At 40.3% G+C, this 17,903-nt stretch overlaps 1 protein-coding gene across 9 annotated transcripts in view; it reads left to right on the plus strand.

Annotated features, from left to right (window-relative positions):
• The window catches only part of PLXNB2 (plexin B2), a 258,102-nt gene extending 240,493 nt beyond the window's left edge, over nt 1-17,609 (plus strand). For 8 of the 9 annotated variants that reach the window (XM_065831686.2, XM_065831720.2, XM_065831694.2 and 5 more), the window contains 8 exons: nt 618-702; nt 6,265-6,419; nt 8,450-8,610; nt 9,203-9,350; nt 9,867-9,931; nt 10,687-10,762; nt 12,796-12,870; nt 15,727-17,609. In XM_065831686.2, coding sequence (XP_065687758.2) covers nt 618-702; nt 6,265-6,419; nt 8,450-8,610; nt 9,203-9,350; nt 9,867-9,931; nt 10,687-10,762; nt 12,796-12,870; nt 15,727-15,831 — 870 coding nt within the window. In that variant the 3' untranslated portion in view covers nt 15,832-17,609. Of the gene's footprint in view, nt 1-617; nt 703-6,264; nt 6,420-8,449; nt 8,611-9,202; nt 9,351-9,866; nt 9,932-10,686; nt 10,763-12,288; nt 12,412-12,795; nt 12,871-15,726 lie in introns of those variants that run through there. The other variant, XR_011737046.1, reaches the window with a different exon arrangement.
• The last annotated feature ends 294 nt before the right edge of the window (nt 17,610-17,903 follow it).

Consider the following 17,903-nt stretch of genomic DNA (forward strand, 5'->3'; position numbering starts at 1 on the left):
TGTATTAGAAGGGGGGTGGTTAGTAGGTCCACAGAGGTTCTCCTTCCCCTCTACTCTGCCCTGGTGAGACCACATCTGGAATATTGTGCCCAGCTCTGGGCCCCTCAGTTCAAGAAGGACAGGGAACTGCTGGAGAGAGTCCAGCGCAGGGCAACAAAGATGATTAAGGGAGTGGAGCATCTCCCTTATGAGAAAAGGCTGAGGGAGCTGGGTGTCTTTAGCTTGGAGAAGAGGAGACTGAGGGGTGACCTAATTAATGTTTATAAATATGTAAAGGGTGAGTGTCAGGAGGGTGGAGCCAGGCTCTTCTCAGTGACAACCAATGATAGGATAAGGGGCAATGGGTGCAAACTGGAACACAGGAGATTCCACTTAAATATGAGAAGAAACTTCTTCTCAGTGAGGGTAACAGAGCACTGGATCAGGCTGCCCATAGAGGTTGTGGAGTCTCCTTCTCTGGAGACATTCAAAACCCGCTTGAACGCTTTCCTGTGTAACCTCATCTAAGTGTTCCTGCTCTGGTGGGGAATTGAACTAGATGATCTTTCGAAGTCCCTTCCAATCCCTAACATTCTGTGATTCTGTGAAGTAACATCTCTGTGTTTGTCTTTTCAAAGGTCCGAGATGGTGCCACACTCATCTTATCAAAAATGGGAATTTCCCAGCAGCCAGAGGATAATCAGCAAGATGTCCCAGGGGAAAGTAAGTATCTTGTGGCTTCACTAACTCCCAAAATAACTGGAAACCGAAACCCACACAGGGAGTGACACTGCTGTCCTGACTGTGTTTATCGAGCATGTCTGTGGAGCTGGTTATTCCCCACCAGACTATATAGAGCTTACTTGTTGTGCGTTACCCACTGCACGCTTGTGATGGTTTTCTTCATCCTCTTTATAAAAGCCTTAAATAATGGGGCTTTAACCATAATTGCTGTGAGTCTACAGCCCAGCTTAATAGAAAGCACTCTTAGCAAATATTTCCTTGCATATTTTATTTCTTAATCCCGCTGCAGCTACAGTCAAACCATACGTTTCATCTTTCCAAAACTTAATCTCTTTTTCTTCTTCTTTCTTCCTATTTTTACTTTCCTCTCTAAATTTCTTCCTCTTCTTATTAGACTGAGAATTGGATGCAGTTTTCTAGAAGAACCACATTAGAGACGAGCTCCCCTCTGTGGCATAATGGATCTGTTGTAATTTTTTTATTGCATTTCTTACTACTATGTTGCCTTGCACACTCATCTCTGTATGTTCATATTTTGTGTTTCCCTCCCTTTGAGTGATATTTCACCGGCTATGCTAGCTTGGTTTTTCCGTTGGTTGTCTTTGTTCATTCCATTCATGTTATCTCTTTAGATGCAGCATTTTCCACAATTCCTTTGTTCATTTCGAGGTTTGCAATCCACTATAAGTTGGTGTCAGGAGTTTCTTTCTAATGTTTCCTCTCTTTCACATCACTGAAGCAGCTCTTGCATAATTCTTATATTGCAGTCTGCTACAGTGTGCTGGACTTCTCAACATGAAAGACAACCTGTTAGCTTGCAACCCACCTTTTAAAGCTTTTACTTATTCTGTTAGTATTCTGTCTAGACCAATTTCCTTTATCTCAAAACCTCTTGAGACACAATATCCGTTACTACCTAAAATGTAATCAGATTTTAATGGAAATATTTACTTGTGAATTTATGTTCTTTGTTATGTGTATTTACTTTACATTTCAGATCTTCAGTTTCTCTATTTTTTTTATCCTTGTATTCAGTTATTTTACATGAGGTAGAAGGTAGATTTATGGAATGATAATTGTTGAAATCATTCTTCCTTCTCTTAACTCATTTGATACGCTTTTCTGTCTAGCACTGATTGCAAAAGCCATTGCTTCATCTAATAGTTTCAGTCCTTTAAAAAGATTTACTGATCTTAAATTTAACAGGTTTCAAGGGCTGGGCAGTCCAAACAGATTGGAAATAATATGCCAGAAATGTACATTTTTCAAGAAGATGGGTCTCAGCTGACAGCTCTGACGTATATCACTATTTAACAAAAACGTGCAGACTTCCATTTCATTTGCGTTCAGTGCTGGCCAGGAAATTGGGACTGGCAGAATTACTTGCCATTTACTTCTTACTCGCTCCTCCCAGATGCTTTCTGTTGAGACTTTTTCCAGCGCCCTTGAAGGGTCTTCCAGTGGTCATGGCTGCACCCTGCTGCCATCCTCTCACCCCTTTAGTGCAAGTGCCTGCCACAGTTGGCCAAGTGCTGACTACTCTGTCACAGCAGGTGCCAAACCAGCATGTCAGCTGAAAAGGCCGTTCAGTTTAATACAGAGGGCTGTGAAGTGCAGCCAGGCAAGGAGCTGATTCCCGGTCCCTGTTCAGTTTGGATGCACCAATTGCTGAGATAACTGAGGCAGTAATCACCTCCACTCTGAAGAAGTGAGTGGACCGTGCAGGGAGCCTGCTGGTGTCCTTAGCTTGCTTTGCTTTCTTAACACAGCGTGGCAGCCAGTCTCCCATTCTGGGGTCCCGGTCTTCATCCTCCCCAGCTCGCTGACCTTGTTGCAGGCAGTGGAGGACCAGACTCTGAGGTTTTCTTATTTTGTTGTTTTATTTTCCTTTCCTCCTTCTCTGCCATTTTATCTTTAGCTATGATTCCATGTGATGAAGCTCTTTGAAGATACATGATCTGTTCTCCAAGATTAACTCCTTATTTGTTATGTGTGTGACATATAAGGAGTTGTAAAGGAAAAGCAGACTTCTGAGGACAGTGCTGTCACCTAATGGCTCTCATGTATGAGAGAGAGTGTAGAGAGAGTTTAGATCCCAAAGTATGGAGTGAAGACAGCCTCCACCATGCTTCTGCTTCACACACTGTCTTACATTGTGGTAGTGTACAAATTTGGGAAGAAAGCATTTCTTGCCAGGCGAGCCCATTTTCTTAAGTGCCCAAGGGTCTTCAGAGCTACCCAACACCAACTTGTTCTTTCAGAAAGCTGTAAAATGTTACAAAGCTTGTACAAAGTGAGAGCCTGCAGTGACAGTGATTTCTGAGACACTGTATGTATAAAAGGGAGAGGAGAGGATCAGAGGCTTCCCCTCCCACACATACACATTTATATGACGCAGGGATCTACAAGGCTGGAATAAATAGAAATCCTATCCTGGCTCTATGAATGAGGCTTGTGACGAAGTGGTTTTCCTTTTGTCCAGAGTCTCTCATTAACTTGCACCTTTTACATTCAGAGATGTCAGCTGAAGCCATTGACTCTCTGCCAAAGTACCAGGCCTTGCACAGAACAAAAATATAAAACCAGGTTCAGAGATGTTGCTCTAAAACCTGGCATTGCTTCCATGCTGCTTTTGATTCACAGCTTCTAACAGGAAGACACCAGAAGCTGGAGGTTATGACAAATTAAATGCAGCATCTTTTTCTTCTGGAGATAATAAACGCAATTACTAATTTGTATCAAGAAAGAGAATGGTTTCAGTGATTTCATGCTTGTATTTCTGTACTGATCTATCAGCCAAAACAACATGGTCTGTTATTCTGGGGTCTTTCTCTGGGTTTGTTTTTGTTTTATTAATTCAGAATATAAATAGCGGAGGTTTGCAGATCAGAAACACTGATTAGCAGATCCGTGTAGGGCAGTCCTTCATTCACCTCCATGGTGCGGGGTATTCACAGGACAAGGAGACTGGAAGCTAATTTGCTGCAGACCACATAAAGGGGAAGGGGCTGTGTTGCCTGTCACCATCTCACTTGTCTCCATCATGTTTACATCACGGTTCATGCCACTATGATTAATCAGTATAGTCAATATTTGGTGTTAATCCCTCCAGTGCTATTTTATACTTGCCCAAGGACCAAGACAAGACAAGGAGTTTTGGGGGAAGCATTTGACCCAGTGGGCGCAGTCTTCTCCTCACTTATGACTTGGCGCATAATGTGGCTACTGCAATAAAAAAGGAGGTCTTTTCCCATATTTTTATTTTCTTCACCTCCTACTTTTCCATTGGGGAAAGTATTATCTCACAGAAATGTTATTTTCTCTTAGCAACCATACTGCTAACATGTTTTGTTGCCCCATGTTCCCAAATTTCTCTTCCTCTTTCTTCCTGCTATTTTTAGCAATGAATTGGGATCTTTGTATTGCAGAAGTTCATCTGGTTGAGCTGTAGTCTTTTAATCCGTACTTTCCTATGAAATAACTAGTACTTCACTAGTTGGCAATTCTGTTGTTGCTAAACACACACGGGCCAAATTAGGCTGCACATAAGGCCACTAATTTCAGTGGAAACCCCTTTGGTTGTTTCTCTTCTCTCCAAAGTTAAACAGGGCAATATACCATCAGGAGAGCAAAGAGGATGAATTCCTTTGGATTAAAGGAGGAAGCAGCAGTGTACCAAGCGACTGACATAAGGCTGGAAAATAGTTTCTGCTCTAACTGCGTGATTTGATCTATTAATTTACAAAAGTAAATAACAGGCATTGCAAAAGAAATTCCAGGCTCTGGGCCCACCAGCAGTTCTTACTGTATGGGTGGGTGATTGTTATGAATGGTATCGATTGTGAAATCACAGCTGCTTCAAAATAAAGTGATGGCTTTTATTTCTTACTTGCTTCACATGAACTTCCAAGTCAAATTAAAGACTCTCAAAGGGCAACATGATTTAATGCGAGATTTTTTTATACCTACCTGGTTAAAAAGAAGTAAAGGCCCCAGAAGACTGCACAACTAATGCTTTTCATGAGGATCTATAAAGTAGATTGAAGCAGAAGTGTTGGTTTGGCCAGATTACATATAAATTTTATTTTCCTCTGTAATTTAAAATATTGAACATAAATGCAAGCTGGCAAACTTAATGTAGTTGTTGAGGAACTTAGTTAATAAACTACTATGGCCAAAATTTGAAAGGACAAAATTCACGCAATTGGAAACTGATATTTTCTGCTGTAACTGGGATTTGCTTACATTAGATACATATATTAAAGCATAAAACTTAGCAGTGTTGCAAAACAATTTGTGCAATAGGAATGAATCACAATTTTATGGGAAAAATAACTCACATTTTAAAGACGTCAATGATTTTAAATGCACTGATTTGATAACTTCCACTAGAAAAGCTCCATTGATTTTAGGGACTGTGCCAAGTATATATAAAAAATGAGAAACCAAAGAAAGAACAAGCAAAGCCTGGAGGTTTGAAACTAAGTTTGTGACACAGAATCTTTTTTTCAAGGGATATTAACTGCAAGTTAAAACAGTTGTATAATCTCTTCCAGAACTGTTCATAACAAAAGATTCTCAAACATAGAGTTTGTCTGAACATTCATGCTGATCCTGAAATGCAAGACTCCCTTTATTGTGCTGCACGATCGTTGAATTAAGCTCAGGGACCGTGGCATGACCTTGGCGTCACCAAGCCATGGACACAGCATAGCGAGGCACTCTGATGAGCTATCATAAGCATCCAGGACCTTATTCTCATTTCTGCTTTATGGTAACAGAGTTGGTATGAGTCTCCTCTGGTTTAAGCTATGAATACTGACAAACAAATTCTTAAGATCTCATTATAATGGATTACAAGTTTGCTGCAGTCATTACCTCTGTCTCTGGAGTTCACATCCTTTCAGGAAAAGGAAACATTTTTCCTCCTTTCAGCTACAAAGTGCTGCTGGTCAGATGCTGATAAACTGAGGTACCATACTTTGCATTCAGCAGTTAGGGTAAAAAAATGTAAATTTTAATGTTATACCTAGAAAAAAACAATGATAACATGAATTGTTAAATTGCCATTGCCAAATTCACCAGAGCCGCTACAGCAATCTCTTGCCTGGCACCTGAAGCAGGCTACAGTTTCCCCTTCTGTGGTGGCTGTTGGGTCAGACCTAGCTGAATTTCTGTAACTTCATCATGGCTCCGAGAATTGACAAAGGAGTAGAGTATTGGACCTCAAAAAATATCCATACTGTGCTTATGTGACTGAACAGGGGTTTCTCTATTGTGTGACTCCTTCCTCTCTCTTTATTCTTGACAAAAGCAAGCTGCAATCCTACTTCAGTGCTGTTTCTTTCAGCTTATGTATTATGGAACACTTAGTACTTGAGTTGTATATGTTGGACAGGAACAGAGTCATCTACATCCTCTCGGCAAGATAAAAGGTAAATTAAGGCTAGAGAACAAGGATCTTACCTGTATATTATTATTTTCATGTTGTTGATTTGGGTGCAAGGCGTTTTTCGTAATTATTGCAATTACTGTTTCTAGGGCATGCACTCCTGGAAGATGAAAATAAGGTCTGGCATCTAGTTCGGCCAGTAGATGAAATAGATGAAGGTAAATCGAAGCGGGGCAGCGTGAAAGAAAAAGAGAGGACCAAAGCTATTACAGAAATCTACCTGACCAGACTTCTCTCTGTGAAGGTAAGGCTCAGCTGTGCCATGGTTACACCTTACATCTGAGATCCTGAGGTACAAGTGAAGAAAATGATGCAACTGTTAGTCATGATTTTGGCTGCAATGTTGAATTTGTGTCATGTACATACAAGCTGGTGTTCAGGGCTTCAAGTGATTAATATGCCCTGAGGAACATTACTGGGAAGGACATAAAGTATAACTCCTGATCAAAGCTGAGAACCATGATTTTGTGCTCGTTAAAGAAAGATTTTTCTTGCAAGACAAAGATGGATATTCTTTTCTGTGCCACCTCTTTAGATAATATTGGTTGGGTTTTCTTGTGAACCAAATACCTTATAAAACTGCTACATAGCCACATATTTCCCTCGTTTTGTTTGTGACTCATGCTGCGGTATAATCTAGAAAAATAATCAAGGTGTTTTCAACTAATAGTAGTCTCTTCAGAGTATTTTTGGTACTGATACTACAGAATGGATTACAATCAAAATAATTCTGTGAAGCACTCCTCCTTGCAGAAAGAATTTAGGGTAATGTGTTTAATGACCCTAAAGCAAGGCTCCTTGTGAAAATGAGGCTGATCTGCCCTCAGCTAGGGCCATTTGTCTGGGTATGAAAGTGGATGTGAAGGACAGTCTGTGTATAGATGACAGGACAAATTGCCAGTAGCCAGTTTATGGATTATTACCAGTCTGGAGATTTCCTTACTCATATGGAGCTGGTGAGGTGTGATGGCTGGAACCACAACCACCCCTAGAACCCAAGGACTGTCAGTGTGTCCTTGCTGACAGCAGAGTGGCACAGGGCTCCTTGCCTTCTCAGTCCGTGCCCTGTTCTGGGTCTGGCAGCTGGAGTGACAGTGAGAAAGCAGATGCAGCCCTTGAAAGCTGGTGAAGGGTCTGGAGGACAAGTCATAACGAGGAGCAGATGAGGGAATTTGGGCTGTTTTGCCTGGAGAAAAGGAAGTTGAGGGCAGACCTTCTCACTCTCTACAGCTACCTGAAAGGAAGTTATAGTGAGGTAGGTGTTGGTCTCTTTTCCCAAGTAGCAAGTGATAGGGTGAAAGGAAATGGCCTCAAGTTGCGCCAGGAGAGGTTTAGATTGGATATTAAGAAAAAAAGTATTCACAGAAAGGGTTGTCAGGCATTAGAACAGGCTGCCCAGGGAAGTAATTGAGTCACCATCCCTCAACGTGTTTAAACGTGTAGATGTGTAGATGAGGTTCTTAGGGACATGGTTTAGTGACAGTGTTAGGTTAACAGTTGGACTCAATGATCTTGAGGGTCTCTTTCAACCAACATTATTCTATGATTTCTAAATATGTCTGTAGGGCCAACCAGCTGAGCAGGGACAAACTTCGTGTGGCCTCAACAGGGTCATCTCTAAAACAAGGGGACATTCTCTGAGGTCACAGTCTCTAAGGTCCAGGCATATGCAGGAATCCAACCAAGCACACAGCCCTCCTGGGACACTTCACTCCTTGAGCTCGGTGGAGCTGGACCAGACTGGCGGTCTGATGACAGATGAGTGCTTGCCCTTAAACAAAAAGTCAAATGCTCATTGGTACATTTTCTTCTTAGTCTCTTTCTGCAAATTGCATGGTGCTCTGGCGTCTGAGAAACTGGAGGTGGCAAGTGGCAAATCCATTAAAAAATGGCTAACAATTATTTTTTGTGCACAACAACCCTGAAGTGTAAATGTATTGTATACTTAGCGACCAGTTTCTGCTTCTTTTGTCAAGCAGAAAGCACACCTTTCTGTGCAAACAATAGAATAGTTGATGAAGTCACAACCTTTCAGGTTAGAACATAAAATTGTTCTCTTGAAGGCCTTTACTGTGTTGGCAGTTTGCAAGGCCACTGCGCTAAGAAGTTGCTTGTTTTTTTGTCACCCGTTACCCTTAGTGCTCAGAATGAAGGCCATCAGTGACTGCAACTAGACTGTGGGCTGTTAGTATTAAAAGGAATAACATATTCTAGGGTGGCACTGAGTTCAGCCTACAACACAAATGTAATAGATTTTTAAAAATTTTCCTTTAGGGGACACTTCAGCAGTTTGTAGATAACTTCTTTCATAGTGTGCTCAATTCGAACCATGTGGTGCCACCAGCTGTGAAATACTTCTTTGACTTCCTTGATGAACAAGCAGAAAAACATGACATCAAGGATGAAGATACCATTCACATCTGGAAAACAAACAGGTACGGTATGAACAGAATAATAATTGCATTGCAGAGAAATGAGAGTGTGATTCCCAAGTATGTACTGGCACTCTTAGCACAAATCAAAGTAAATTTCATTTATAATTCACGGAATCATTTTAACTGAGATAATATGTTTATATGACCAAAAGGATTCCCCTAAGCCTAGAAGCTGCAGAAATGAAACCAGCCTACCTCTGGGGTTGTCAATGGCAGATTTACCACTTTACTTTTTGTTTTGTTTTGCTTTTCTCTGAGAAGAGGAAAGCAAGAGGCAAATTGGACTAGATTTACCTGTCAAAGCACAAAATCTCATAAATGCTACTCGGGTAGTTTCTCTAATCACACAGACATGTTCCCTTGCTGTTCTGGGGCACTCAAGATTTTTCTCATATGAGTTTTTCTGTAAAGGCTTGGCTTTCAGGCATGGAAACCAGACACCAGATAGCTTGTATAAATGTTGACATAAAATTAAGCTTCACTGTTGTGAGGAAGCACAAATGCAAAACCCATACTTAATTTCATGTGATGTGCTTATTGTAGAATTTTTATTGTGTAAAAAGGATTATTTATCTTCTTTCTTGCTTTACAGCCTGCCTCTTAGATTCTGGGTAAACATACTGAAAAATCCCCATTTCATCTTTGATGTTCATGTTCATGAAGTAGTGGATGCTTCCTTGTCAGTCATTGCACAGACTTTCATGGATGCTTGCACAAGAACAGAGCACAAATTAAGCAGAGTAAGTGATTTGCATTCTACATCTTGACTGCAGTCATGCCTGACAAGACAAAGGGCATCCTCATAGACAATACCCATTCTCTGAGGAGATACAGTCTTGATCATTTCTTTTTTGTTTCATAATGAAGTTAGTGTTTCACCACTTAACAGGTTGGTGAACATGTCAGTGTTACTGTGTCATCTGCCAATTGGTATTTATAAAAAGGAGAAAATACCAGCTTCTTTCATAAAAAGCAAGTTTAAGAACTGATTAATTCATGTCCATGAATAATATTTAATATTATCTTGCACTGATATATTTGTTAAACTCAACAGTAATGCTGTGTGTAAACTTCATCCTTTTAAAACAAATCATCCCACCCATGTACCAAGGTAAATGTTAATAACAAGCATCCAGATGTTAATATCTGTAAAGCTCAAGTGCATGTCAATGTAAAGCTTGATCTTAGATTCTTGCCTTTTTGTTGCTTCCTACAAAATAAATCAACACAATTTCTCTCTCTTATAAATTTTTCAGGATTCTCCAAGTAATAAATTACTTTATGCAAAAGAAATCTCTAACTATAAGAAAATGGTGGAAGAGTAAGTATAGACTCTTTTCATGTTTATTTGGAGTTGTCAGGGCCTTGAGCCCATGTGAATATATTCAGTAAGAGGAAAGGCAAATGCTGAAGCAGTCATAGTCAACTGTCAATTGTTAAAAAATTTACACCTGAATGTTAAAATGTTCCCTTGGTGGCCATGTTGGCAGGGTTGAAATGGATACCGTTATGACCCAGCCTGTCCTCATGTCTGTACAGACAGATGGATAGACTGATGGATACATTTATTCAGGAGAAAAGATGATGCTGTTTTCCGTGGCGGTTGCTGTCACCTATACAATCTGTCTAACCAATGCTGCACTTCCATAGCTCAGTTGAGATCAAATCCTGAAAACATTTTCACAAACACCTTTGTTTTCTTCTCCATCTCTGACTTCACCCATTTACCAATTGGAAATTCTGTGAATACCACAGAAGGTCTTCCACAGGACAAAACTCTTGCTAGCTGATGACTTCAAAAGTTCGAAGACCTAAAATAATCATCAGCTGCAATTATAAATAGATTTCTTTCCTGGTGCTTGACCCTGTACAATCAGGCGCGATTTCTTTCTGTTGCGAAGGTACTGATGACCGCTGGGAGACAGGATTACTGAGGGAATCATCGGTATGTTGTGGCAGAACATGTCTTGCATTATTAGGAAGCTTGTTTAAAATAATTGCAAAATCGAAATATGGAATTATTAGAAAGCCAGAGTGTATTTCACCTAATTGAAAGTTTGTTTTCATTTGTTGCAGTTACTACAAAGGTATTCGTCAGATGGTGCCAGTTAGTGACCAAGATATGAATACCCATCTAGCAGAGATTTCTCGGGTAAGAATAAATTTCATTTTCTTATCCTGAAATTAGAGCCAAGTATAGCACTGTTTTTCTTTGTCTTCTCTTTCTACCTCAACAAACGGGTTTATTTTATGTGCAAACATCAAATGAGTTATTTCAGACATCTCTGAAATACTCCTGCTTAGTGTAGTCATGCCTTTTAGCCCTTTGAAGTGTTGATTATTGAATGGAACCAAGAATGGTTATCATCACTCATCTGTCCGAGTGATGTAGGTGCCAGAGCGAAGTGTTCGTATTTTTTCACACCTGTTGTGGAAAAATTATAGCGCTCTTGAATGGTGTTTTATCTCCACAGCATATAGAGGATTTTTAGCATTGATCATACTGATAACAAGTATTATAATAATGGAATTCAGAGTGCTACCGCAGCAAAAATTAGGCTCCAGAAATGAAAGACAAGGCACATACATTAAGTATAGCCCATTTTAGAGCTGTCTGTATGAGGGCAATACCTCTGCTTTATGCTGCATGTGAGAAGATCACCATGTGCTCACTTAGAGGCACTTTTTCTTTTTGCATTATAGGTGATTGGGGGTCACCTCTTAAAGAGAAGAGCAGGGGGGTGGTTGCTAGCTGGAGACTCTGTTTGGAGACTGGTGGAGCAAAGACACCACAAAATCTGCTTCACTCTTCAAAGAGCCTGGTCTGCTTTGCAGCTCAGCTTAGCTAAAGCCTGGTCTGCTCTGCAGCTCATCTTAGCTAGAGCAGGCTTCTGCCTTCGCAGCACTCGATTTAACTGGGAGAACCAGGAGAGGCCCTCACCAGTGTTAAAAGGTGTTATTTAGCGTGAGCAAAGAGACAGTGTATTTACTGGCTGCTTTGCTCATTTGCTTAATTTAGTTGAAGAGTTCTAGAGCAAGGAGGCTGTTTGGAGAATTTTCTGTGGTTTGTTTATTTTCAGTGCCCTTAGGACCTAACATTTTGCAGATCAACATTCTCATGAGAGCATTTCTATTTTCAGTCATTCACTCGAAACTCATCTGCAGTGACGTTTCATTTTCCAGTTCACTTTATTTATTACATAAATTGAGATGTATATAAAATTAAAACATTTAGTGATTAAAAGTAAATTTGAATTTAAATTCAGCAGCACATGTTGTTCCTTTCTATTTACATTCAAAATTATGATAAAAATGAATATGGAAGGAGTGATCGAACATTGCAAATTTTGAACAGCTCTGGAAGTGACTTTTACAGAGCAAGGAAAGATGGATGTATCTGTGCTGCTTTATGCCTTGAGTAATCATTTATGCCAGTCGCAATATTTCACAATTCTTCATTTTCTTAACTAACTTGAAAGACTAAAGATGTTGCTAGAGATTTGAATCTTATGCGTTTGAATGAAAAACATCTGTTTAGACAGGTAGAGCACATTCACTAAATAAGTTAAACGTCAGAGGAGGAGGGAGGAGGAGGTAACTGAAGGGTTATTTCCTGCTCCATTTAAAGTCTTTTGTCTCTGTCTCTCTCTCTCCCCCCTTTCCATCTTTGTGATTCAGATGGCTTTTTCATAACGTACATGCGCTCGTGATCTTGATGAGTTACATCTTTGCTGAAGTGAGGTGTGAGTAATTTCAAAGAGTTAAAAAGAGCTGGAGAAAGGATTTCAAACAGCCATGACAGTGAGAGAACCAATGTTTAATATCTCTACAATACGTAGATTGTACTCACTAAATGCTTTAGTTATACACACCCATGTTGTTAACAGATGTTTGAGCTGTAGTCTGTGGTTTGATGTTCACAGTTCAAAATACTTTCCACCTCCAGTGTTAGACTTGTGGACAGGCTGGAAAAACACCAGCAGGAAAGTCTTGATCTGAAAATCACCAAGCAAAAGTTTTCTCACCCCTTTTTTCTGCCCCAACTGTCATTTAACAAAAGTTACAAGATGCAGAGTTTGCATTTGGAAATACTGTGTATTGTATCCAGCAGTCATGCATGTGCGTAACTTTTAGCTCTCTGTGACCCTATTTTGACGTTTGCTGCTCGCTTGTGTTGTTTAACAGGCACATACCGATTCCTTAAATACGCTTGTGGCTCTACACCAACTCTACCAGTACACTAACAAATACTATGATGAGGTAAGTTGCAGCTTCTGTTTTTATTTTTTAATAATATTAATGGTAAAGAGTTATGAAGGCTAACATCAGTCTAAAGGAACAACTTCTGGAATTCTGTGGATAAGCGGGTAAAATCAACACTGAGCAGAAGGCTCTAACTTTGCAATTATACACCTTGCTTGGCAATTACAGTGGTCAAAGGTGTGTTCTTATAAATGAACAATTTCATAATGGGCTATCTGGTTTTGGTAATGACAGTTTAAAAATCATTTCTCTTCAGTTCTACTATTCTCATTCCTAAGAATTAGGCCTTAAGAATGTCACCAAGCAAGAAGCACTCGTCAGAGCTGTATCAGGTTTCAAGCCAGTGTTTTTTTAATTAGGAACAACTCATTAAACTTGTTTTGTTTGTAGGAATGGAGCTGTGCCTTTTTTATTAGTTAAGATGCACTTATAACTGCCATGCCTGCTACCTGTTTTGCTGTGTCTGCCCAAGGTAAACCGAAGCAGAGTGACTGTTGAATACAGTCTGGTTCGAGAGGAGGCTCACAGATCCAGTCCAAAACATTTCTTAGGTTCTTCAGGCCCTGTGGAAAGGGAGACAAAGAATATCCCAGTGTAGCTGGGCTGTGACTGTGGCTCTCCAAACTTAATCTGAAAACAAAAAGAGAGAAGGGGACTCTTATTCAAAGGTTTCCATGGAAATGAATGCCTCCAGAAAACTCTCAGAATTAAATCAAGGCAAGTAAGAACAGATGCTGAATCAAAAAGGAGTGCAGCACATGTGAGCTCTCTTCAGTTTGTCTTGTGCCTCAGCACAGTTCGTGTTTTCACTTACATTTAGCACTAAAGGCAGCAAGTCTTGTCCTCAGCTCCACTGCAGCTGCTTTATACAGGAGCAGCCAGCCTGGTGCAGCTTTAAAACAGATGTAAGCAGGGAAAACCAAATCACCCTGCGAGTCCTTGCAGTGGGGGTCGGCTGGGGAAGCAGCCAGAGGAATGCAGACCAGCCCCACGGCGCTGGTTCTGTCGCCCCCAGCGCTGCCCCAGCTGACGTGCATTGCATTCCTGCAGGCTGAACACTTGCAGACCCACTCAGGGACCGTGGGTGACAAGTGAACCACAAAGGCTCCGTCCCTGCACAGCCCTGTGTCCCTGGTTTCACGAGTGGCGGCAGGCGCGGGTGGAGTCACCGCTGTGGGATTCCCAGTGGCAGCCCAGCAAACCCCAGTGCGCAGCTGCAGCTCTTCCCTTCGCGTACATCAGTGTATAACAACAAGGTGCATCCGATGAAAAGGCTGCTAATTCGAAGTTATGGAAATAATCTGTCAAGAACCATTCCATAAAATTAATTGCGCTTATTTATTTTCCATGAAAATATTTTAATTTGCATAAATTGGAACATTTTGCAGCTGCCCTTGTCTTTATTACTGATGCAGTGATTCCCAGCATGCGCTGTACCTTCTGCATCTCTGCAGGGCTTGACAGTGACTAAGTGGGTACATTCTAATTGTCCACATTTATATGAAGGATATATTCACCAGCAGAGATAATCATGAATTATTTAGTCTAGATTTGAGGAGTTACAGCTAGATGTAATTGTTTAAATTAAGGGAACAATATCAAATTAAATTAGGCTCCATTTAAATATTGTAGTAAGTGTTTATTAACGCTGTCTTGTAAAAATACTTTCACGCTTTAAAAACAAATCCATTAAAATAATTATTTCTTAATAAATTTGCTCCAGTGTTTGAAACTCAAATGTTATACCAGCCCTTGAAAGTGAAATTATTGGCTATACTAATATAGACTGCATTAATCTCCATTGTCAATGATGTGCAAGTAATGAAAACCACAGGTAGTGACAGACAAACTCTATGTCTCCAGTTCTTGTACTTGCAAGTTTATATCGTATTTAAACAGAGCTAAAGGTTTCTGCTTGATTACAGTGTCTGACTTTTATTAATAAAGCCAGTTCTAGAAAAGGAATGGTTTTGCCATGTAACACATTCTTCTAATGGAGAAATCTAATAGTTGGTGGAAATGTTTCCCTAAAGGACGGTGGAAATGAAAACCTTTCGAAACCTTTGAAATTTGATCTTGAGGAGCCCTAAAAAACTCTATTTGAAGAAAAGCCTTCTCATAACAGTTGACCTTTTCTAGCTCGTTTCCAAATCCCTTATGTCTTAAAGTTGTACCTTCCTATATATATATATGTATATATATTCTGTACAACAGAGGCGGTGTGTGGGATGCTGGGGGGCTTCTCTAACGAGCTTTTCAATTCCTGAGCTACATGGTGCTGGGCCAGAGTCCCATTTCTTGGCGGGAGCCAAAGAGAAGCTGCCAAAGCTCCCCAACGCTGCAGCCAGGCCATTTTCTTCCTCTTATTGGCCACAGACACCAGGGACCTGGTCTTGCTCTACCTTGTGCCTGTGCATGGACCACCCAAGAGCTTCTCACAACCACAGCTCCTGGGGATGGGCCTCAATTACTGCTGGTAAACAGCCCTTAAGCCTCGTAGGGTGCATTGTAAGTACAAGCACCGTTTCTCAAATAGCTATGAAGACGTTTTTCCCCTGCCTGCTCCATCTTGGAATGTAATATTTCACAAGATAAAGTACCACCTATTAATTTGTTTGAATCCCAGCATAATGGGAAACATTACAGCAACTGAGATAAAGTAACGGAGACGATCATTTTTATTGCCTTTGTGTAAAAATACAACACGGGGCCTACTAGATGGACTTTATCTTTGGTGCAGAGTAAATGCAAAGGACTCTTTACAACCAAAGCAGTATCAGACGCTTGGTCCAGGAACTATGTCGTATGTTTTCAGCTAAATGATTCTAAACATTCTGTGTTTATTTCTTCCAGATTATAAATGCACTTGAAGAGGATCCAGCTGCGCAAAAAATGCAGCTTGCCTTCCGTTTACAGCAAATAGCAGCTGCATTAGAGAATAAAGTGACTGACCTTTGACTCAAAAGCCGCAATAAAGAAATCTGATCTGAAGATGTTCAAATTCATTCTTCCTGTTAAGGAAATAGTGTTCTATTTTTTAATGTATAATTACAACTTTAAATGAAAGATTTCATGTTTTTTTGATAGCAGAGGTGTAATGTAAAAAATTTTTACTGTAAATTATGCTTCTAATTAAAAGCTGTGTTGTGTGTAAATGAATCTTCTGTGGGAAGGAGAGTCCTTTGGTTGGGGCCAGGGTGGGGGGCGGAAGAAGGAAGACCTATAGTTTGTTTAATTTAGTAGAATCTGAGTCATCAGCATTTAGGATTCATTATGCAAGTAAATTCAATACTATAGCATCCATTCTACGTTAAGCAATATTTCTACTAGGAAAACAATAACATAGAGACACATGCAATATCCCCTTTTATTTTGATAACTGGAAATTGACTTCCATATAGTTCTAAATCTTAGTCTATGCTCATAACAAACATCATGAACAATGTGTTTGATTTCCCTGCGAGATCCAAGAATGGGATTTGCTACCACACACGGTTCTTAATTTAATTATGTATGTCCATGGTGATGCACAGTACTGCACCCACCACAGTTGGCTGCGACAGAAATAAGAGTGATGTCCACGTAGGAGGGTTCTACTTGGTTCAGAAATCACTGCAAAGAAAGAATTAGTCCTTAAAACTTTACAACTCTTTGTTATTATTGTGAGTTTTATGATATATGCTAATGTGCCTTACTTGTACTAATTCTGTGAATCTGATGAATGGTTTTGTAAAAAGAAGCGGATCAGAAGAAGAAATATTTATGTGCTATTGAATGACTTTTGTGTGAAAAACATGACCAGCAGAATGCTTGTAATTAGCTGCTTGCCGAGAGTGTGCTGTTTAACATGATTTGATTATGTATAGTATCTTATTTTAGAATGGTTCTGATGATTTTTTAATTTGAATCTTGGAACTGTCCTAGAAATACCATCACTTGTTTTTATTGTATTTGTGATGTAAAATACTAGTATGATATTGGAAAAATCATATACCCGTCTAGTGGAAACCACTCAGTCAGTTTTGAGCCTTGGAATGCTGCATTTGGTTGAACACACACTGTAACCCACAGCAAAGAAAATGGAAATAACTTGTTAGAAAGTGTGTGTTTACAATATAGGTAAGCTCCATACAAATCAAAAAGTTAGGTACGTCTTCTTAAATTGCTGTATTGCACATCAGAAAACTTTATTCCTCTTTGTCTCGCAAGCTTTTGGCAGTAAAGTAGCATTTTAATGAAGCGCTGCCATCTGTACTCCTTCGTTCATTGTCCTGCCAAGCGCCCGGACTCTGCTGATTCTCAGCAAGCTAACGCGCTGTCTGCTGCCCCACCTCCCTGCCCGGTAGGCTGCCATGCAGTGACTTCTACTGTTTGTTGACATATTTTTCCCCCCCTTTTTGAAAATGTTCCTAGTAATTGTCAGTGGGCCTTACCTTCAGTTTCTGAAAATCAAAAGCCTCACCAGAACTGGGTTCCTGCCCAGTGCGCTGGGAGGAGTTTTTTCGTTTGTTTTGTACTCAACATCTTGCGTTTATGTATAACCATTCCTGAACCTGCCTGGGCTATAAGTTATTTTACACTGCTTAGGACCGAGGTACATGACTTCTGCATAAAGGTGCTTTGCCAGCTACTCCTTCATCAACAGAGGCATCCTAATTTCATGGCTAATCTGTTTCTTTGTCATTATTTGTGAATCCTGTTAATTGTAAATCAAATACAATGTTGTTTTTTTTCCACCAAGTGTCACGGGATCTTTACTGAAACGGGGGGCTGGGGGTGGAAAGCGGTTTGTAATGCTTCCTTGGGGGGATAGAGCAGCAGTGTCCGTCAGTCTGCGGTTGGAAATGGAGGAGCAGAGCACATCCTGCAGATGGTGTGCCTGACATCATGACCTTTCTATGGGCATTTGCTCTGAAAAATGAGAGTACTCTTGAGAAGAAAGGATGTAGCGCAACATCCCGTAGCAAGGTCTTGCCTGATGAAAATCTGTCTTGGGACCTGAAAGCGCATTACAATGCAGGCTCAGCAGT

Source organism: Patagioenas fasciata, chromosome 1 (genome assembly GCF_037038585.1).
Source record: "Patagioenas fasciata isolate bPatFas1 chromosome 1, bPatFas1.hap1, whole genome shotgun sequence".
In the NCBI taxonomy this organism is placed as follows: Eukaryota; Metazoa; Chordata; class Aves; order Columbiformes; family Columbidae; genus Patagioenas; species Patagioenas fasciata.